The 23,859-nt window shown below is 43.2% G+C and overlaps 1 protein-coding gene across 1 annotated transcript in view; it reads right to left on the bottom strand.

Annotated features, from left to right (window-relative positions):
• Positions 1–23,859, bottom strand: part of btbd11a (BTB (POZ) domain containing 11a) — a 184,579-nt gene that overhangs the window by 64,016 nt on the left and 96,704 nt on the right. Inside the window, exon 2 of the mRNA XM_084573819.1 lies at positions 379–528. Within this exon, the coding sequence (XP_084429945.1) occupies positions 379–528 (150 nt within the window). The remainder of the gene's footprint in view (positions 1–378; positions 529–23,859) is intronic.

Genomic DNA, 23,859 nt, shown 5'->3' with positions numbered 1-23,859 from the left:
ATATGATGGAGTGTACTGAAAGTAGAGAAGGGGCTGATGCATGGTGTTTGCTGTCACTGCCAGAAGGGGGAGACAAAAGCTCTGCAGCTTTATGTCAATAAAGAAAAACGTTGATTCCGCTGAATTTGTGCATGATGTTTTACAGTGCATAATTATATACAGTATAAGTACTTGGTCACTAATGAGCCTCTACTATTATCATGGGTAATGGTTCAGTTTGTTCGTCGAAAACTTTTGTGTTCTATGTCAAATAACTGCTAGTCTCTTCCAGACGCCTTATATCCTTAGTAGTGATAAATTTACAAGTTTGATTTCTTTCCAACTTGTTTTAAACCCTGCTGAGTCACTGTGTTTTGTGAATACAGATGAGGAACTCACTCAGCTCGGCGATGCTGCCCACACGGGTGGCGAGCAGCGACTGCTCCAGCGTGCGGAGCTCGGCCTGGGAGTAGCCGTGGCCCTCGCTGCCTCTCCCCGAGCGCTGCTGGTCCCGGTGCAGGTTCAAGCTCTCCGGCAGGCTCAGGACACCTGGGGGACAGCACAGAGGAGAGAGACAAAGGGTTAACAATGAATGTATCTAGGGAATGCAAACTATGGACAAGTCTAGTGGAGCAGAAAGAGATGCTAGTAAATCTTAATGCATTAGTGAAGAACACCACAGCCCCTATCAAGAAAGAGGTGATGATTTATCTTGTTCTGTCCCTTTAAGAGACTAAGAGAGCATAATTAACTTATAATATCATCTTTAGAATAAACTGCCTCTGTAGTGCAACCGGAGCTGCACTCGTAGTTCGATTTCCTCTCTCCTGCTGGCTGCACGCCTGATGCTTCATAGCTTGAACTCTAATCGAGCCAATTAGGCCGAGAGCCACTTTTATTCCTTCAAATGTATAAATCCAAGCCGTGACCTTGTGTAATTTCCCCTTTACATAACGGGATGGTGATCACAAGTGTATGTGTGTGTGTTTTTATTATTTTTTTCTCCTGCAAAAAAAAGGTGCAGCAGGTGAGAATTAATCCATTTAGGTGCAGTTATTGCAGCCAGGCTTTGTCTAGCTGCGGAGAATGGCTTGTGACAGATTGGATATTGAGTTTTTCTTTTTCCTTTGCTGCAGGAAAATGGAAAGCGACACCACGGCAAGCGCTAATCCTAATGACGCAGCGCGGTGGGATATGCCATTTTTCAACAAACAGTAATTACGACACGGAAGGAGCCGAGTCAATTTGTCTGTGTTTGACGCCCGGCGCGTGAGACAAAGGAACCCGTGCAAGAGAGTGGACACCGGTGCAACGAGGCTCATGAGTAGGAGTTTGAACTCCCCAGCCTCATCACATTCTTCCCACAGCGTCCAACCCTAGAATTCCAGTATTCCCCCGTCAGGGAGTCACGCCTACCTCTCCTTCCCACAGCCTTTTTCCGGGGAGGTCGACTTTATTTTAGAAACTCCAGCAATTACTATAACAGCTTTTTCCATCGCTGTTGAGCAATATTACCGGAGCAGCTGATGTCAGGGTGTGTCTCGGATGGAATTCCTCAAGAGTGACGGTGAAACGAAACAAATGGGATGGTTTGCATTCATAAAAAGGGTGAGAGCCAGTCCACTTGGGATGAAGTGGGGACTTTTTGACAGCGTTTAAACGACAAGCTGCAGTTAGGAGCCGCTCCACGCTGGAGCACAGTCGTTTTACTGCTCTTGAAATTGTTTTTATGTAAAACTGACATCTGAAAAACTCCCTTTTCATCACAGTTAGTGGCTTTAATTAGGTACATTTTGACCTGCACACTTTCACTTGATTTTATTTAAATGTTTTGGAGAGACGTTAATGTTCCTTTATTTTCAGAGCGACAGCGGGAGATAAGTGGAGAGAATAACACGCCTGGTTGTATACATCGATCAGGCATAACATTATGACCACCTTCCTAATATTGTGTAGGTCTCCCTTGTGCCTCCAAAACAGTTGTGACTCATCAGAGAACATGAACATGAGTCTTCTGAGGTTGTCCTGTGGTAGGGGCTTTGAGGGCAGGGGCCTCTGTTGATCATCCCACAGATACTTGATCAGTTTGGGATCGAGTGAATTTGGAGGCCAGGTCAACACCTTGTGCTGTTCTTAATGTTTTTTTGAGTTGTTCCTGCTGGGGATGGCTGCTGCCATCAAGGAGTGTCTTTGCTATGGGGTGGGGGTGCCTGGTCTGGTCTGGGTGGGTGCTTTACTTAGGTTAGGTTTTGGTAACATCCACACCAATGAATGTCAGGTCCAAAAGTTTCCCAGGAGAACATTGAATTGTCACAAGATGGTCGATGTCATTTACTTCTTCTGTCAGTGGTTTAAATGTTGTGGCTGATCTGCGTATGTGTCTGGCTTCTCCACAGGTAACGGCTTATAGATTGGCCTCACCTGTGTGATCAAGCTGGACTGCTCATTGGTCAAAGCTGGCCAATCGCTGTTCAGGGCCTACCATAAAAGCAGCAGTCCTAGACAGGTTCTCTCCCAAGACCTTTGGGGCAGTTTTAGGGGTTTACTTAGGTTAGGTTTGGTTTACTTAAGAACATGTAGTCCTGTAAACTTTCTCCACACTTATTTTGTCCCGACCGCTTGTCCCCTCCTCCCTCCACAGCCTTTGAAAGAGCTGTTAGTTTAATAAAAGCCTGTATGCGTTACATCATCTTGACTTGTTGAATTGTTAGTTGTAGAATTGCTGTCCCTGGTAACCTGGAGATCCCAACTGTTCAGGGGTGCAACACGTAGAAGATGTTTTGTTGCTGTTGCATTGGAAAATATGGACATACAGTCATTTACTCTTTGTCTGCAACTTGTGTATGCCTTAAACTGTGCACCATTATCCTACATTTGCGTCGCTTTTGCCTCAACAAACACTTTTTACTTCAGACCTTTGTCAGATTCTGCATCTTACTCCTCAGTTTGGCCCCAGCGTGCTGAAGCTTTAAGTCAAAGGTTAGAGTTAAGGGGCGTGCACACAGGAAGAGACAAACATAGATGTGGGAGGATGCCAAGTTGAACTCATCTTAACTTTAATGGCAACGACCAGTGGGAATATCGGATTCTGTCCGTCACATGTCACAAACAAAGAGTTCCCCAAATATTTACCACAAGGAAACGGCTTTGATTGCACATCTTTGAAGGTTCTCAGTCATCCAAGCCGTGGTATATCCGAAAGTGTCAAATAAAAGGCAACTGGACTTGTCTTTCAGCTGGATAATTTTGGTTCCTACCACCATGATGATAGCGGGGTTGGTGAATCCAGATGGAATGGCGCTATCACTGGCAGTGTTTTCTTTTCAAATGGAGAGCGGTAACAGCAAGAAGACCTAGCTCCGTCCATGCACTAGCAACACATACATATTGTACTTGAGATTGGAAATATTGAAGAGGGTTACCCTGGCAACCAGAGCCTTGAACGTCCACTAGTGACCAACCGTCAGCTACGATGCTATAGGTGAAATCACCAAACTCAAATTTTAAGTTCATGGACAGGGGTGGCACAGCGGTGTGATGGTTAGCCCTAGGTACTCCAGCTTCCTCCCATTGTCCACATGCTTGGTAGGATCATTGGTGATTCTAAATTGGCCGTAGGTGTGAGTGTGAATGGTTGTCTGTCTCTCTGTGATAGACTGGAAAACTGTCCAGCCGTCCCAATGTCGCCCAATGACAGCTGGGATAGGCTCCAGCCTCCCCCGCGACCCTTCACAAGATAAGCGGCTTCAGAAGACGAATGAATGAAAAGTTCATGAACAGATGCTTATTGTTGAGTCAGCAGATATGGAGCGACATTCAGCATTAATTTTTGAAGTTGCTGAATACTTTATTAAATGTAAAATGCCATCTACCGACATCTGGGAGGCACATCCTCGAGCTGGATTTTAAATTTTTTTCAGTCTGCTGTTTTGTATAAAGTTTCTCTCCACTGTTTATCGCACCAATATGGTGACCTTTAAAATCTGAAACAATGAGCTAAGAGGCTAAGAGGCTTAAAGATCACAGCGGGGTCGGGGTAGTCGTTCGGCTTCAGCTATCAGCGAAGATGACGCAGGAACCGGAGAGGAACCGGTGGATGTTTTCTCTGAGCAGGAGGTCACGGATCAAGAAGGGTTTTTAAAAAGTTTGACAAACTGCAGAGGAAACAGCATATCAGTTTTGCCCTGCTGCAGTTTGTTCAGTTCGGGGAAATGTCTTGGGAAGGCAAAGCCCAAATAAGTAAAGTTCTGAAAGAAGACTTCAGAAAAGCCCGACGGCAAATAGAGAAGCAGGGATTCCTGAGGCCTCTGTCAGTCCTTCTCAATCTCCTGTCCCTGAGTGAGGCACAGAGATCTCCTGAATGTCCTCTAATCACCAGAACCACATTGGCATTCACGGCCTCCCCTGCCGGAAGGTTTTGCGCTTGTATGTTTATTCTTTTCAGGAGGGGAAACAGGTTTGAATAATTCACATCGCTCGCCGCAATCAAGGGCTCCCATCTTCATCGTCGCCCCGACTTCATCTCCTGCTCCTCCTCCTCCTACTTTTCTCCCGCCGCTATTCTTTTCATATGATCCCGGGGTGCCAGGGAGGCCTTTGCTGAATTATTCATCCTGTCAGATCAAGACATATAAACAAGTCTGTAGCTCTCTTGCTCTCTCTCTCTCATTCCCCACCTCCAACTCCCACTACATGTTATCTCTCACTAACACTTGGCCAGGATGGGGGGTAAAAAAAAAAGCAGAAATATTTTATCCTAGGTGATGTTTGTGTAATAAACATCAGAGGTGAGAAAGAAGCCAGTCTGGCCCTGAGGAGACGAGGAAAAAGAGAAGATGATGGAGGGAAGAGGCAAAAAAAACCCAAAAAACGACAAGCAACATGAGACAGGCGTGTTTTATAACTTCATCGCTTCAGCCGCGTCTCTCTGTGACCTCGGATGAGCTCAGCGGCAACGTGTACGTACACTTGAGAATGTCAAATCCCATAAAAACACATTTGACCTGCATTTTCTGTTCTGTTCTGTTCTGTTCTGGGGCTCCCTTCATCTCGGTGGCCGTCGGGCAGAGAGAGAGAGAGAGACAGAGGACTGGGTCACGGGGACGAGGCTACTTTAAAGCTCCGAGCGGTGCGCCAAAAAATCCCCCCGTGTCATCTCTGCAGAAATACTGCTGCTCATGCAAGCCCTCATAAATAATGTAGAAAATACAGAGCCGTACAAGTGTATATATATGCACACACACATAGCAGCGGGAGCCGGAGCAGCTGTGTGCACAGGAATAAAATACAGCAGGAGAAGGTTTAGAAAATTAATATTGCAAATATGAGGAGGAATAAACATGCAAATAAATAAATAAATAAAATCACATGGCCTGGAACGAAGCAATTAATCCAGCTCTATCAGAACAAGATGCCAGTCTTTGATAGGATCCTGATTTGTTGTGTTAATGACTTCTCAGACATTTATTTTTCTGGTATTTACATGAGCCTGGTGATGTGAAACTTAGTTGAAGAGTTAAGAAAAGTAAAAACATAATCCATTTCAGCCGTGCCCCAAAGCATCACAAACTAAAAATAGACATTAAAACACATTTGAGTAAACAGAACCAGCATGAGGAGGCATGGGAGTGTGTGTTTATTGACGTCTACACGACCACTGGCTTCACAAAGTGCTGAGTTACTGTTGCAGACAAAAAAAAAAAAAAAACACCAAAACAGAAATGTGCGAACCTGGACTGGAAATGGACTGAAATACTGTTAACCAGCGTGAAAGCAGACTGAACCAAGAGTCCAAAATGTAGGAAACAACAGCTACAGTAGTCCTCCAGAAGGAAGCTTGAAAATGTCCCATTAGCCACAGAGCAAAGCTAACGAACTAGCTAGCTAGCTATGTGTCTGGTTTAAGTAAAGTTTCAGTAGAATCCTGAGAATAAAATACCAGATGTGAAGGAAAAATATGTTTTAGCTTAGATTTAGCTTTAGATATTAGCTCTAAACAGCTGGGCTACAGTTAGTCGCAAGCTAGCCCTGCTAGTAGTTCCTACGTCAGACATACACGTACTATTATATATTTTACACATAATTATATATTTCATAACTCATATATCTTACAAATTACATATCACATATATTTTGTACAGTATTTATCTTGTATAATTTCATATATATGTGTATATATATATATATATATATACCCTGTATATAACTCTTGTATTTATACATATACGCACAATAACTCTCATTGTTTTACACATATCTACATATTTACACTTGAATATCTTAATTTTCTTAAGTTTATACATTTTATATTACTCCATATTTTCATACTCTCATCTTTGTGTATTTTATATATACTTTTTATGCATTTCTTCCTCACTGTGCATTATATTTTTAAGTTTTAATTGACTTTTGATTCCCCTATCTGTGCAATCTATCTAGATTAATGGTCTAACTGCAAAATGAGATAGATAAAACTGTGACCTCGAATAAGACTTAGATAAAACTTTATTGCTCCACATAGGGAAATTGCTTGATCTTTAAAACATGCTTTTGCATTTCCTAGCTACCTGCTAGCTTGATAACCGTTAGCATCCGTGGCTTCTAGAAGTCAACAGTTGCCTAGCAACAAAGACCGATGTTACCGCCTGAGCGCCAAGCCTTCCCTGTGCGGCGTCCCATGTCATAACTGTGAGCTTTAGTTTTTTTTTTTTTTTTGCAGCTATCGCGCTAAAGCAAACATTAGCACGCAGCTAATAACAGATTTATAGAAAGGAATGAATGACAAATATCTGGCACTGTTGAGCACCGGTGGAGAAATTCGCGAGTCCCTCTGAGAGATGTTCTCTGAGATGAGTTCAGTGGACCTGAGACCGAAAACCAAATCATTACACAGTGTTTGCTGAACCTTGATGGAGGTGGGTGTAAGCATGACCCCACAGGTTTGTCTTCTCTGTCAATTTACAAGCTGGAAACCCATTTTTTTCTTTTCTCTGTCAGAGTATCAATCTTCTAGGGACTCTAAGGGGGAAAAGCCTTACTCTAAGCTTCATGACATAAAAGTTCCGATGAGATTTTCTGCAACAGAGACGAGTGTGATTGTTCAGCTGAGAGGAACACGCGATCGTTAGAATCGTAGACTACAAAAGCCTGACGGGAAACACAACATCCACAGAAGGAGTCGAGTCTGAAGTCCAGCCGTCACCCAGGAGACTTCAGCGCCCGGTTTTGCACAGGGCTCTACTGTCACCTGTGAAAATGCTCTGCAGCTCTGAGTAAAAACATCAACGGCTTTAATGGCAAACCATGACATTTTGAATTGGAGCTATTTTTTTTTTCTGCACCACACAGAAATTTGTGCATTTCTCACCCCCCGAAAAAATGATCTTGTTTTTCTCGTTTGGTTTTCTTTTTGAGCCACAGGCGATGCCTCACGCCTTCTCACACTTGTGTTGCTGCAAACTTTACTGAGTTCTTGCAGAAATAATATTATATAACATGTAAAAAAAAATACACAACTTCTGTTTTGCAAGAAAAAGGTCTTATCAATAGATATGCATAGGGGCTACAGCTCTGTCACATAAGACTTCTTCTGTCTTGAAAGGAGATCATTTTCAGTCAGTCAAGCCGACTGATTGATCGACTATTCGTTTCAGCTCAACATGAGTCTTATCTGCACGGGCCTGTGTGTGTAATTAATAGCTCATTACAGAGACTGCAGAGGAGCGCCATTCACGGGAGGTCCATTTAAGAAGAGAAATGGGAAATGGACGGATTCGAATCAACCTCGGGGGCACAAAGGGATTCGTGATCGATGCTGTCCCTTTATACGAGACACACAGACAATCCCACCTGAATGGTTTTGGCGCTTGGGAGCAAAGGAAGCTCGGTTCCTTAATGCGCCGAAACGTCTAGTAAAGCTAAATAAATAAGGACGGACTCTCGAGTGACGACGATGACATTTTGATCTGCATTAAGCCTCACGCACCGAGCATCTGCTCCTATGAGTCAAGGTCAGAGAGGTCAACGAGGTGTCCGCCGGCGCCGACCTCGTGTCTCAGCTCAGTCGGTGTTTCTGCAGGAATGTCCGATCGATTTTCTGTGGCGAGAAAAGTGGCGCTCTCCCCTTTTGCCTGTGAGAAAACTCTGCTGCTGGAATATTAACAGGTAGTTACCATGGCAACAGGCGACTGCTGCCTGACAGCGCGGCGATTGGCCGAGCTGGGAATAAAAAAAATAATAAAAAAAAAAAGGACCGTACTGTAAGGAAAGCACCTCATGCAGGAAAAACCCTCCTCACTGAACGTTTTAAGCCTCGGAGTCGACAAATGAGCAGACGTACGACTAAAAGCATCTCGTCAGAGGTGGATGATTCACCGAGGTAGCTGCTGCGTCTGCTCCACCACAGAGACATTTATTCTCTCATCAATAATGAATGAATGTACTCGGGACTCGGACCGCATTAGCGGCGAAATGGCCAAAATGATTCAACGGTTGACCCAACTGGCTAACAGAAAATGTCACAGCCACAGAGCGACGGCCCAGCTGTTGGTAGGAGCCCACAGCAGTGTAAAGGGAAAGAGCACGGAAAGTGGACAAAAGCAAAGTCTGCAACAGTCCCAGCTGACAATTTATATTATAGTAATGCATTTTAAATATAGCCTCGACATTTGGAGAGTTAGAAGAGCAGTTTGAAGGTTAAAGAGGTTTAAAGTTCCTCATCCACCAGTGTTTTATTTTTATGAAAAGACACAAGGAGCTAATTAACACCTATTAAACACACTTTAAATCCACCTTTTTGCACCGTATCATTTATCCTTCTTATGTATAGTGTATATTTACTTCTAATTATATTTCTTGTAAAATTGTACATATGCAAATCTTGTATATTTTTTTATTTTTATTTATTATTCATTTATTTATTTTATTATTATTGTATTATGTACACATGCAAATCTTGTATATTTTATTTTTATTTATTTTATTAATATTTTATGTATGCACATATGCAAATCTTGTATTTTTTGAATTTCTATTTATTATTCATTTATTTATTTTATTATTTTATGTACGTATGCAAATCGTGTATATTTTATTTTATTTTTAATTACTATTCATTTATTTATTTTATTATTTTATTTATGTACATATGCAAATCTTGTATATTTTACTTTATTATTATTTTATTATTATTATTATTATGAGTCTACCCTCAAGTGGCCATTACAGGAACTGCAGTTTAAGGCACGCTTGCTTCTGACGGAAGAGTTTCTCATTCGTCAGTAATCATACGCTTGTTCAAGACTTTGGTTTATGCAAGGTCAGCGTTGGAAATGTCTTTAGAAAAATAAATGCAATTCTAGCACATTGCTGCCATCTGCTGTTTAGTTCTGGCTCACAGTGCACCCCCTAGTGGACAAACCAGGAATAGCAATTACACTTATTGAAAAATCCCAGTTCTTTTGCACAGATTTTCGCACTTTGCACATTCATCCCATGGGCCAGACTGGACCCGAGGGCGTACATTTGACACCCTTGATATAAACAGTACATAACAAACCATTATAAATTTAAGCACGTGTTTAATTTCACTAAAAGATGGCACAATATCACCGACTTCCAAGATGCATGAAGAATGGAAATGGTCCATTAAGGCCAAACTTCTCAAACTATCACAACTCCTAGTAAGACTTAAAGAGAATGAATTGCGAGACCAACACTTTCCATAATATCTATAACACATAAAGTGACAGAAGGTATCCTAACATATTTTACCAACAATATAAAGTTTTCCTTTAGTTGCTGCTCACTGACCGCTCATTAGCATTCACATGATCAGCTGCTTTCCATCACACTTATTTTCCTCCTCCTGAGCCGATTCCCTTGCATCCTCATACATAAATCACAACAAAAACAGCCATAGTCGGCATGAGAACACATACAGATGTCCTTGCAGGGAAGGATTCTGCAGCGTTTACGCTCATCCGTTACAAACCTGGCTGCTGCTTCTTTTTCACAGACGTTTCTCTGACCTGCTCTGCATGTTTATACAGACTTTATCTTCCAGAAACATTTGCATATTGTGAGATGCATCACCACAGACCTTTTCTCAGTTTCTGACTGTCTCCGGCATTATTTTGACTCATTCTTCTTCAACTGCACAGAAAATGATCTTCAAACTGACGGTCTGGTCGCCAGCTTTGAGTCACCGCTTTGTTGATTTACGGATTAGCAGATGAAAAGAAAGTTAATTTGCAATTTCTTTTTATGATTCTTCAAGTAAATACACTAGGTGGGCAGTTAGGTAGCTAACTTTTTATATGTCATGACCATAGACTGTATAAATATGGGCGGCGGAAAGTGAAGCGAAAATCAAGTAGAGCTCTCCCTGGTGGCTGGCTGAAGTATAGGTCATAAGCTCCACCCCCTCCATGTTAGTGGGCGGGACTTGGGCCAAACTAAAACACTAAAATACATGTCAAATATTTTTTTCAAGGATGGTTTCTGTCATTTTAGGTAGTTGATATAATGTTGATGCATGTTCAAGAATACATTTTTTGTTATTCGACGCTAATGGCGACTACCAGTAGAAGTACAGATATATTCTGTGCTAAATGTATTTGAAGTATGCACCTATTTATGTAGTAAGCATCAACTAACTTGACTAATCTGGCATTAATTTGAGCTACTTTATGAATTATTGCCTAGATTTATCAGTGCCAATCATTTTAACATGTGTCTTTTAAATATTTCTTTAAAAATTTCTTTAAAAAGTGAACGTGTGAAAAAAATATTGCAAAAGAATAACTCTGGGGAAAAAGTGCGAATCTTCCTCTGAAATGTGGTGCAGCAGAAGTATACAATAGGATAAAACGATCATTTTACATTGATGGCTCTCAGCCGCTTTTCACCTCCAGTGGGCCGATAATGTTCAAGGTCTGCATTTCGATCACAGAGGACAGCGCTGCCAGATAGAAATGCTAAGAGCTTCTCTCTGAGTTTATTCGGAGTAAAAATGTGAGGAGCTAGAAGGTTTACACAGGAGCTGTGGCGAATGGTGAAGGAAATACTTTGATCCTACGAGTGCAACCATGCAAAAAAATGCAGAATTATCAGCAAAACCTGCTTCAGTGATGAAAAATTAAAGCACTTGTTGCACAATATTCCACGATACCTAAGATCGATGGTGCAACTAGCTCCAAAGGGTTACTATATAAATCTGGGAGGTCGTCAACGGTGCAAGAATAAAATAAAAGGTTTTACTGCTGTGAAAAATATTCTGCTGTTCTGTTCTTGAATCTTTTATAAACAGATGGAAAATGTCTCATATGTAAAAACGTCAGGAATCATCATCATGCAATGATGTGTTGGTATTTTCAAAGTCTCCACCGCCTTTAAGGCAAAATGAAATCTGCAGCAGAAATAATTACCAACCTAAACAGACACACATATGGCATAAAGTGCCGAGGTTCCCTTGGTATCTATGATCTCTAAACTTTCTAACCAGAATATTAATTTGTCTCACTTGTAGCGCTACATGCAGCAATTACCAATCGCATGAGACATAGTTTTTTTCCGGGGCGAAAGGTGCTGCACCAGATGGCCTTCCTAACAACTTTCTGGTCCTGTGCCGGATCCACAGCGCTGAAGAGAGCCGAGCGTTGGAAACGACTTTAATTGGAGCGAATGCAAGCCTCCGTACTTCGCATATGTTTCTGGATCGTGATTTACACCTCTGCAAGAACGGCATGAAGGTGGTCGCCGTCTTTATAGGTTGTTTTGTTTTCTCGCTGCAGAGTCGTCATCGGCAATATGAGGGGCCTTTCAGTCTTTCATCTTTTGGGCATCTTTATCATGCCAAGCCAGATGGACTGCAGGTGCAACGCCAGATGTCTTACTATATTTACAACCTCCAGCCAGAACACGGGGCCGTATCACGGCACAAATTAAATCAGCAAATCAGTCCCTCCGACGACACCGGGGTCTGTCAGTCAGGCTGTTGTTTGCATTATGCAGATCTCATGTATTCAATAAGAGCGGTCTGCGTTGTGAACATTGGGACGCCACGCGACGCTAGGGTCTGTGTTCTCGGTGGAGCCGCCTGACTCATCCCAATCACAGAGGGGCGAGGAGTCAGGCTGCGTGCGACGAGGTAACGAGGAGGAGGAGGGAAACGGTGGTGTCGAAGAGGGTCGGCGTTAAGTGGTCTGGAAATGATGGAAACATTTATGGTTTTATAGCTCACTGATTCAAAAGAGAACGTATGAGAGTGCTGTTCAAGAAGAAAACCTTCTTAGCACATACACAGATCAGCCAGAATATTATAACCACTGCCAGGAGACGTGGTCCTCAAAGGCCCCCCCTACTAACGACATCCTGTTGCCAGACACCACAGGACACCCTCAGAAGGCCCATGTCCATTCTCTTATGAGTCACCACAAGGGAGACCTACACAATATTAGGAAGGTGGTCATAATGTTATGCCTGATTAGTGTAAAGTCATGCTAATTAAAGATAGATGAGGTGAGGGATCCTGGGGGAAAAAATCCCAAAATAAATTGAAGCCAGTCGAGGTTTTAGGTTCTGTAATTACTGACTTAATGAAGCCATGTGTTCAACATGTCACCTGCTCCTGGTCCCCGTGTTACAGCCGTATATAGCACATAAACTGATTTAATGGTCACCTTCAAGGTAGCTTGTGATCACACCTTTTAACATTGCGGAGGATACTCTTTCCTCCGGGTCCCCTGCTCTCTGCAGGAATCCGCCTCAGGCCCTGATTTTCACCTAGTGTGGGTATTTTCACAGTGTACCAGGTGTAAAGAGATGCGCTGATACATCCATCCCGTCACCTCCTCCCATGCTGCCATGTGTACCCAAATAGAACACGTCTCTAATTTGGCAAGAGCGATGTTGACATTTGGATCCGGTGTCCTGTGGGAAGGGTAACGACTTCGCATTAGGATGCTGCTGCTGCTGCTACTGCTACTGCACAGCAGCTGATCTGTTGTCGGTATTCAGTCGGATGTTCTCGCACTGCACCGGTTGGTGTAAGTCAAACATAAATCCCCTCAAATCACAGCATTATCGATCGCGTAATTCTTCCGAAATGCCATTCCTCTGAGAGCGGAAACGAGCGTTGCGAGGAAGCCAAACGAGTCGGACCAACCGGCCTCTGGCTACCGAGGTTGCTCTCTTGATCTTCCCCTGCGGTCATATCAAAGTGCCCTCAAGCAAGATCCTCCACCTCTCCTAGCTCCAGAGTTTGCACCACAACAAAAGCAAGGGAAGCTTAACTGTAACCTCTCCTCAAGAAAACCATGCGTGATGCCCCCTCCCACAAAAGCCTTTGGGACAACACAAGTGTTTCATCCCACCTTTAATGCCAAAGCCTGCCAATGCAACAATGAGCAACGTTTTCCACTTAAACAGACATTCTTTTGTACGCAAGTTGCAAATTCTTTCTATTCTACATAAAAAGTTTAAGGTGCTCTTTAAACATTTCCCCATATTTTTTTTGGCTCCATCAAATGTTTTTCTCAGCAGATGGAGATCATTTTGAAGACTGTGGCATCTGATTTAACCTCTTTCTGCAGCAGCTGTTTACTTTCTTTAATAAACTTCTTAATAGCCTCTCCTGTAAACATCCCAGGACCCTGCACTATTAAACGCACGTCTTTGAATGCATAGAATACAGAATAAACTATTTATGAAAGCAGCTGTAATAAAACTTGAGAGATGTACACGTTAATGACTCTAGCCACTGAAATGACAAAAATTAAACCTCCAGAAAAGCTACGAAATGACCCTTCTGAGGGTGTCCTGTGGTGTCTGGCAACCGGATGTTGTTAGTGGAGGGGGGGTGGGGGGGGGGGGGGCTTTTGTGGATCATCCCACAGATACTTGATCAGTTTGGGATCTAGTGAATTTGGAGGCCAGGTCAACACCTTGTGCTGTTCTTCATGTTTTTTTGAGTTGTTCCTGCTGGGGATGGCTGCTGCCATCAAGGAGTGTCATTGCTATGGGGTGGGGGTGCCTGGTCTGGTCTAGGTGGGTGCTACATGTCTAAGTAACATCCACACCAATGAATGTCAGGTCCAAAAGTTTCCCAGCAGAACATTGAATTGTCACAAGATGGTCAGTGTTATTTACTTCTCCTGCCAGTGGTCATAATGTTGTGGCTGATTGGTGTAAATAGTTGCATTTTGAAGTCTGTGCATCCATCAGTTTTCTTATCCAAAGTCATAGCATGATATTCCAGAAATTCCTCTCCTGAGCAACACACTCTAGTTCTTCGTGAGGAATCCCAAGGCGTTATAGTAGAGTTACATAATCCCCTCAGTAAAATTCAAGGTGTACCCCGGGGTCTCCTCCTTTTTGGCTGGTCATGCCAAGTAAACCCCAGGTTCACCAGATGAACCACCTCAGCCGACCCCTTTTCAACTCTAAAGGAGCAGCAGGCGTCCAGATGTCTGAGCTCCAGAAGGCCAAGGACGCACCAAAACAACATCCAGCAGCATCCATCCAGACACAGGGCTAACGCCACCAGTGTCTGGACGGACCGCAAATGAAAAGACTACACAAACCTTCTAAAAAGACATAACTCTCCATGCCAGCAGGTGACAGATTCAAGAGACTAGTTGCAGCAGTTGGGGACGTACCACAACTAGACGCTCACCAATGGCCTGATGCAATCGGCTGAGAGCAGCCTTTCAGCCACTTGTATCACTGATGACATTCTTTCTGTCATTACTCTAGGGGATAGGTGAGGATTTGAACAAAATCCCACACCTCACCTTTTGCGTCTCACCTGAGGATACGTGCACGACACTTTGACAGGCGAAGACAAAAACTCTTCTACCTCTCTCTAACTTTTAAGACTCGCAGCTGACTTTTTCTTCTACTTGCAGCCGAGACTCCAGTTCTGATTGCTCATTGCTCATTAAACCTACACTCGGTATAGTTTCAGGCACGGCTCCCTCAGTCTACCATTAGTTCTTAGAATTTACACCATCAATCATTATTTGTCCACAGAGCTCGTTGACGTTATGTAATCTCCCGGCGCTGCTCCTCCTACAGCAACTTGAGTAAGAGGTTTAATCAACCCAAGTGCTGAAAACATGTGTGGGCAGCTAATTCCCCTGTAAAATGCCTTATTCTAACGCTACGTGAGCAGGAATTCAAATTTAGAAATTGCATGTGTGAAAGTTTTTTTTTTTTTTTTTTTGCAAACTGCAACTTCAACAAAGAATCAGAAGTAAAATCAGATTGTGTTCATCTGTGGCCTTGCAAAACAAGTAAATAATAACGCTTTAACTGACTGGTAACAGTCTCACATTCAGTTTCTGCTTGAATTATGTTTTAAGAAGCCGAATCCATTGATTTTTGCCTTTTCACCCAAAAGAAACTAGTAAACTAGAAACTTGTGTAAGCAGCTCCGTAAAATAAAGCTTGTAATGATGACTCGCCAATGAGAAACCTCATTACAGACGGTCACTTTGTCATTTTGTGCAGAAAACATACACAGCCCTCTTCGCTTTCAGTTGTTTTTTTTGAAAAAGCAAGGCATGAAAATCCACTTTTGTGCAGAGACAATGGCTATGACGCAAAAGATTCACGCAGATCTGGACTGGCAGCTCTGTATTTGGGGGCGAAATGACGTGGTCTTGATGTTAAGGTCGGCGACACGGGCCGATGCGACCACGCTGCGTGCTCACAGGTCACCGGGCCCGCGGGGCGGTCGCGGCCGGTCGGCGGAGGTCGGGAAGCGGCTGAGGTTACGCAGCTGTGACTGACTGGAGCCCGGAGGCCGGCCTCTGACGGTTTCACACGTCCCAGCAGCGCCCGCGGAGCTCGGCTTCCCGCAACAAAAGAGCGAGAGACGACAGAGGTGATCAAGAGAGTGTGAAAGAACAATGGGGGTGAGGTACAATGAAGCTGAAGGATGTGGAGAGAGAGAGAAGAAATGAGAAAATATAAAAGTGATTGATGTGAGGAGATTGAAGAGGGGAAGTCGTGAGCACAGGAAAGAGACAGAGGGCCAGGAAGGCATGTTTTTATCTTTCTGCTTCACAGTCATCGCCCTGCTGAGGACTCATCCTCTCTTCCTGGCTTGAAGGAAAGTGACCAGCTACAACAGAAAAATAAAAATATATTAAAAAAAAATCAACAGAAAACAAAGACCTGCTTGGGAAAAGCATTTGAGCCTCGCTTTTAATGCAATGCAATGTCAAAACTACGTAGAGCAGCCTCTGTGGGTTACATTCATACGTAGCTAGGGTCATAATTCAATTTGACAACCTTTGGAGAAACATAGTGACGTCTGAGTAGGTTAAGCATGCTGTTTATGTGTCTTGCTTTATTGTTGTCAGTCTCTACGAAAACGTCCAAAGCATGGTGCTATTTTTATATTAAAGGGGAAATACTGTTTTTTACTACCTGGACCTTATTTCTGGCATAAAATACGATCGTTTACTCACCCATATAACTTTTGTGTAATTTGGAGTCGTTCGGACGATATTTAGATCCGCGTATATCTATATAGTGGGAGTGAATGGGGCACCAAAACACAGCCTCTAAATAACATTATCTGCTGCAAAACTTGTTCATTTCACCAATATTTTGTTATGATACACTAGTGCTATTCCCCGTTGAGTCTGGAGTTACCTGTTATCATCATCCGGGATCTGTACATTGACCTACTAACCTCTGACCTGGATGATGTCATCTGTGAGCGCCGCGCGGGGTGCGGAGGCAGAGAGAGGAACAGCTGGCCAAAGAGCAACAAATAGATAACAGGTAACTCTGGACTCAATGGTGAATAGTACTAGCGTATCATAACAAAATATTGGTGAAATGAACATTATTTTACGATATTGCTGCAGATAATGCTTTATTTAGAGGCTGCGTTTCGGTGCCCCAGTCACTCCCACTATATGGACATATGCAGATCTAATTATCTGACAAACCACTACAAATAACACCAAAGTTATATGAGTGAGTAAACGATCGTATTTTATGCCAGAAATAAGGTCCAGGTTGTAAAAAATAGTAATTCCCCTTTAATGTTATGCATAATAAGGGGCGTGGCCACTTTGGTCACTAGCTATCTTGCTAAACAACATCTGCTCGCCTCACCTCCGCTCACACTCCACCTCTTTTGAATTAGTCGACATTTGGGCTGGAGTCAGGCACTTCCACGATGGTGGAAAGGTCACGCTAAACCCGTGTCATTGTCGAGTTTACAATGTGCTGCGACAAAAGCTAGACCTGCTGCTTTAATCGTGTCTTGTGAAATCTAGAGGGCGTGAAATACCAGTGCAGACGTAATAAATAACAAGTATATTAGAGGCTTTTCCAGCTTTACCGATCCTACAAGGTGACAGACAATGATGTCCCTCTCCTCTGGGGAGACGCTGATCTTATAAACAAGCACAAATCATCATCACGGAAAATGTCAAGCCCTTGGACTCCCCATTCTTTCAATGGTGCTAAGCTGCTGTCGTCTCTCAGATAAAACCAGGAGGGTTCTCGAAAATGAAAAGTTTAACAGCGAGGGGGAGGAAGGCCGAAGGACACAGAAGGTTTCTCTGTGTCAGCCGCTTCTCACGCTGCCATTCCCTGCTCGCAATAACAGTCGGCCGTCTGTCCTCTCCTCGCTAACGGGTTAATGTGACCTGCGGGCCTCTGAATATCGCCCAGTCACAATGTTCTGACATCCCCGGGACGGCCCAGATGGCCGCCATATGTCCACGTACCGCACACACGCGGCGGGCCGGGAACACAAGAGCCGACAGGGGCAAGGAATGCGCACTTTCTGATTTGTTTAGCCCGCGTTCGCCTCTGGTGTTTATTATGGGTCTGTCTGATGGAGCATCTGTATCAACAAAATTGTGTGCAAATAACGTATGAATGAGTGAAGAGCTCAGCAGAAAGAGGGTCGGCTCTGAAATGATGGATTGATGACCCCTCTTAAAAGAATAGTTTGAATGTTTTTGTCAGCCTTAACACAAATTAACTTAAAGTGGTTTGTTGTTTCCTGCCTTTGTAGATGTTATAATTGAATGATTCAACTGCATTTTAGAGGATTTAATTGATTAACTGGGTCATGTTTTCTTGTATTGCGGTTGTCATATTTGCAACGAACACAAACAACCATCGTGAACTTTATTTTTTTTGTATCCTGTTGCTTTTTCTTCTTTTAAATGATGAAAATAATCTACTAAATAATCAGTTTGAACACAAGGAAGTTTGAGGCAAGGACGATGGGAAGTACCGTCCACCAAATTCACCACGCTTATAGCGAACTTGTAGCATTGGATGAAGTCCGACCGGTACTTTCTTTTCCGACGGAGACGATCGGCTTCATGACACCCCAAAAAGATGATGGAGATTGTTATTCTTGTTGTCGTCGCGCTCTATTCCTGAAGTGTAATTTAATTGAACGTTGGTGTGCGTGCTCAGAGGAAGGTGAACATTCCTCTCGCTCATATGATCAACAGTGAGCTGGACTTTTGAATAAAACATTGTGTTTTTGGCTCACATGGGTTTTTCTGTTGGAAGTCTTGAACCCCCACCCCCATCACCTACGTCATCCATCAAAATTTAGTATACCATCCAGAGGTCCCAGGATATGGAATTCACTTCCTCCTCACTTGATTAAACTTTCTCCAAGGTCATTTAAAAACTGTCAAAAACTTACTGCTCTGTGAATAATCCAAAACCATTTGTTTTTCTTTTCTCCGTAGTGTTTCTGTTATTTATTGTTTTGTCGTCTGTTTTATGTCTTGATTTCTTTTCCTTAGTTAAAGTTTAAATATTCTTTTAGGGAACCACTCATATTCAAGCAACTTGAGGGTTTTTGGGGTTTCCCTGGCATGCCTTTATGCCTTTTCTCTCTTTAATTGTGTATTGTTAATGTACTTTCATTATTGTTGTTGTGTTGTTATTGTATTTTATGTGCCAAATAATAAACGAATGAATGAAAATGAACTGTAGAGGGCGATGTTTGCCCGTTTAAGACTCATTTAGGGCACTGCAGGACATAGACACCGTAACCTACGTACGTAGCCTCCGTAGCCTATACTTGTGCGCTCGTCAGTCTGGAACCCTCTGTAAAAACCCCACCCAAGTGCTAGTCGGCGCTGTGTCTTTTTTGCCAGTCGAGTTAATTTTTGGTTCTACTTCCAGCTTCAACCTTTCAATAATGGTGACTGAAACTGTCGCAGAAGACGAGTCGTACTTGTTTGTATCTCTGAACCTCCTCAGTTAACCTTTCCCGGAGAAGCAGCTGGAAATGCTAAAACGGAATCACGCTACTACCCAGCGGACCAATCACAGCTCTTGCAGTCTCCATTGCCGGGATTGGCGCAGAATCCTAAACCGCCTACTACCGTCACTTTATGCTGTACGTATGTGTATTTTTGGTTATGGCTTTGGAAAGGGGAATAACTGAAATAATTTACACACAATCAGCTCCAATGAGGACGGACTAATGTTATCTGGTACCAAGTGCCAGGTAACATCCCAGATTGGCCACAGAAACCAGTTAAAAGAGTATATAAGCTATAAAGTATATTCTTATTCGTCTAAATAAATGCTTGTTTTCTGCCTCTTGGTCCTCCCATCATCAAGTGTGACATATACATTAGAGTTGCCTGGGCGACCAGAGCCTGGAGCATCCACTAGTGACCAGGTGACAAAGTGAATTGCTTCTTACAGTATGTGCCTACAGATATAAATGTATCTAATATTACAGGAGTATTCTCCACCTTTCAGTCCGTGTTTTGCTGCTGCCATGAAAGCTGGAGCACTCTTAGCCCACAGCATATTAAGTCAACAGGCTGGCAGGCAGTATTAAATATACAGAGGAACCGCAAAACCTCAAAGAAGAGGTTAAATGATTTGTCCTCAGAAAGGGTGGAGGAGCTGCAGGGAAAGGAGTGTGCATATTTTTTTTTACGGACGTCAGAGCGACGAGACAAAGCATGTCTGAGTGCATGAACATGAGCAGGCCGCATTTACTGCAATTACTAGTATCAGTGACAGCGACTCGGACTGCTTTGCACCGCAGAGAGGCATCGACACCCGAGGAAGAGTCGCGGCCCGGCTTACAGGTCTGATCATGTCCGTCACACAAACAGAAACCCGTGTTAACAAGGGATGCCGAACGTCTCAGTGCGTGAAATGAAATGTCCTCCACATGCAGACTGATCTCAAACACAATCAGCTGCTCCATCTGATAAATAACTGAGCTTATTAATTACAATTCATGCACTCTGCATGCAAACCAATCAGCATCACAGCGGACTGATTAATTAAGTTTATTAACATCTCATAAATAAACTGTCAACAGGGCACTTGTTTTAAAGTCTGCATTTAACAAGAGGCAGCTAAACTACTTTATGTGACCATTTATGAACTCGACCATGTCAGCTCAGTGCAAAGCCAGAACTAAAGCATCATGTAATGAGGCAGAGGATTAATTTTAGATGCTATTTTGCTTCAATTAGTATCAAAAGCTGCATGTGTGATAGTATCATAATGTTGTAAAACAAGCATTAATTGCCTGCTAAACAAATCTGTTGTGTTGCTACTGGTGCAAACCAGTCCAAAGGGATGAAACTTCATAGCTGCTTAGTTTTTTGGGATGATTTAGTAGTAAAATCAAAAATCCGTTCTCAGATCTGGAGACTCGGTTTTACAGAAAACCTGTTCTTTAACACGTTGTTTAACTTGGACACTGCAAAAAAATGGGAGACGCCCTTGTTTGTGGGTTTCATTCAAGCGCAGCAGCAGCAGCAGCAGCCTCCACCACATTACACCGTCACGGCTCATGTGTCTTCAGGGACTCAGGTGTGGTCGCATTATTACGGCTCGCTTCCCTCAGTGAGGAACGCGGTTGTATTGGCTAAGAGTTTTTGGACAGTTGCCACGCTCCCTTCTCCGGGTTCAATTATGTTCAAGTACTCTCAGACTGCTACAGCGGTTGGCTTTTATATTGCTGCTCTGGAGTATGGACATATGTACTTACATGAGAGTTTTGATCTTATTTGGGGAGCCGACCACTTTTAAGTCTTGTCTAGATATAATTCAGTAAGGATTTACTCATCGTCCATCAGTCCCTTGTGGACTATTCAACCAAAACCAAAATTTCCCAACCCAAATGTTTCAGAGCAAAACAAGCAGAGCCTAAAACTTGCTAGTGTATGAACTGCACTAGCTCTTCTTTGCTGTTTTCCTGCAGCAACGTTGGGGAAACTCTGTTTTTAGGTCAAACATCAACATCAGACTGTATCGTCCGCCTCCCTCGGCCACCATATCAAAGTTGGTACCCACCCACTTCACGTTGCCAAAGATTTTTGCACCTTGCTAAATGTCATTAAAATCACATGGTCTCTTGGTGTCATATTGCTTCTGACCGCATCTTGTGGGTATGACCCATTAAAGGGGAATTACGGTTTTTGACAACCTGGACTTTATTTCTGGCATAAGATACGATCGTCCGGAGTTACCCCGCTGAGTAATCCCGAACTCAACAGGGAATAGCACTCGCGTATCATAAAAAAATATTGGTGAAATGAACGAGTTTAGCAGCAGATGATGTGTTATTTAGAGGCTGCGTTTCGGTGCCCCATTCACTCCCACTATATGGATATACGCAGAACTAAATATCATCCGAACGACTCCAAATGACACCAAAGTTATATGGGTGAGTAAACTATCGTATTTTATGCTAGAAATAAGGTCCAGGTTGTAAAAAACATTAGTTCCCCATTAAGCTGAGTTTATAATACTGCGATAGGTAGACGGCGTAACTTACGTACGTAACCGACGCTAGTGCGACCCATTTATACTTGTGCGCTTGTCAGTCTGGTTCGCTCTGTAAAAAACGCCACCTAAATGCTAGTTGATGATGTGTCTTTTTTGCCAGTCGGGTTAATTTTTGTTTCTACTTTCTGCTTCACTTTCAACAATGGCAACTGGAATTTTCACCAGAATTTCGCAGAAGACGAGTCGTACGAATGTCTTTATCTCCTAACCTCCTCTGTTAACCTTTCCTCGATGTGTTCCATCTTTATTGATCCTAAACAATCAATTAGAAAATTGCAGAGACAAGAGAAGCAGCCAAAAAATGTCTTTTAGAAGTTGCATGGAGGAGATTGGGGTGGATGGATGGGTGAACAAAGTGCAGAAAGTCTATGTAAGATATTATGTTTAAGGCACTTGAGCACAGATTGACTCTTTCATTCATTCATATCATTCAGTCATTTCCATCTGCTTATGCAAGGTCGGGTCGTGGTTACAACAGGCAAGTAAGGAACTCCAGACATCCCTCTACACAGCAACACATTCCAGTTATTCCCGGGGAATCCCGAGGCGTTCCCAGGCCAGATGAGATATATAATCCCTCCAGCGAGTTCTGGGTCACATAAGTAGTGGTATACTGCCAGTAGGTTCTAACAGGAAGTGTACAATATATAGTAGTTTTGAACCAGGAGAACAGGTTCAAAAGGGTCTCATATTCTTGCTGAAGCAATAAATTCCTGTTTGTCGCTCCTCAGTTGCAGGAATCCGGTTGTCACCTCTATCCACAAACTCCTCTCAAACACGTCTTAAGACAAACCAACTGCGAGCCAAGTGAGACTAGACACCCAGAACAACTGGCTGCCAGAGAGGTTGAGTTCTGGTGGTGTAATTATACCTCAGGAAGGCTGAAGTGTGTCAGGTCCATCGCCTTGCTACCTCTCCATTCCTCCTTGGAGGAAAATTAGCTGAGCTAGCTCTAACCGGAGGAGGAGGAGGAGGAGGAGGAGGAGGGAGGGAATCCAGGGAGGAATTTAGCAAAAGAAGGAAGAAAAAAATAGCCCCTCGTGTGCGTATCACATGTCAGATTAGCATAGTGGGCAGAGAGGTGGATAATTTGGCATCAATATTACGCTTTGAAATCTGAAATCAGGCTGAACGGGCTCCCTGTTTCCTCCCCTGACAGCTGCCCTTGCGTGACTTTGCAGTGGTGACAGCGCTCGCTCGCGGTCTGTTTGAAAGGAGATAAATCCCTGATGGGTGGCGGAGGAAGGCGAGATGAGCGGCTTAGTGTCGAGCTCTGACGGGGCTCTTCATGAACATGACGGGAGGAGTGGAGTTACACGGTGACCGGATCGCACCTGAGGGATCATAAGACTCCTGGAAGCTTGATTCTCAGAGATGGGTTGTTAGAGAGACTATCAGGTTCCTGGTTTACTAACTTACTGTTCTATCTGATATAAAATCAACAGAAAATGATCCCAAACACTGCAGTTTTTAGCTTTAAGGAGTGTTTTAGCATCTGTTAGCCCTAACCCTAACCCCAACCCCCAAAAAATAGCTCAGATGCTTCCTATAAAGCACCAAACATACATAGATAGAAAAAGTCACTGGTAATTATGCACTCAGAAAACAAAGGGCAAATATTTTTTTTCGGTGGAAAACACGACGGATGACTTTATCTGCTGGATGTGATAATTTGTCAGAGCTGGTTTCCAAACGCAGAGAGACAGACAGCCATTGTACGAGCATGTCTTTGGACGGTGGGAGGAAGCCGGAGAACCCAGAGAGAACCCACACAGACACAGGGAGAACATGCAGACTCCACACAGAAAGGAACCAGTCGCCCCATGGATTCAAACCCAGAACCGTCTAGCTATTATCAGTGCTAACCACCGCACCACTGTGCTGGTGTTAAAATACATTAAAAAATAATTAATAAAAACTATTCATTAAGTTTATTTATTAAAGAAATACTTGCAATGCAAGGTTGAGTCCTGGAGAGGCAAAATGAGTCTCAGGTATCACATTTATTCAACTCTTTCCTGATTTTACGAGCCTTCATTTAACGCCCGATAA

Source organism: Chelon labrosus, assembly GCF_963514085.1.
Source record: "Chelon labrosus genome assembly, chromosome: 23".
NCBI lineage: Eukaryota > Metazoa > Chordata > Actinopteri > Mugiliformes > Mugilidae > Chelon > Chelon labrosus.
Note: the sequence above shows the minus strand (reverse complement) of the source record. Positions and strands in the feature narration are given on the sequence as shown.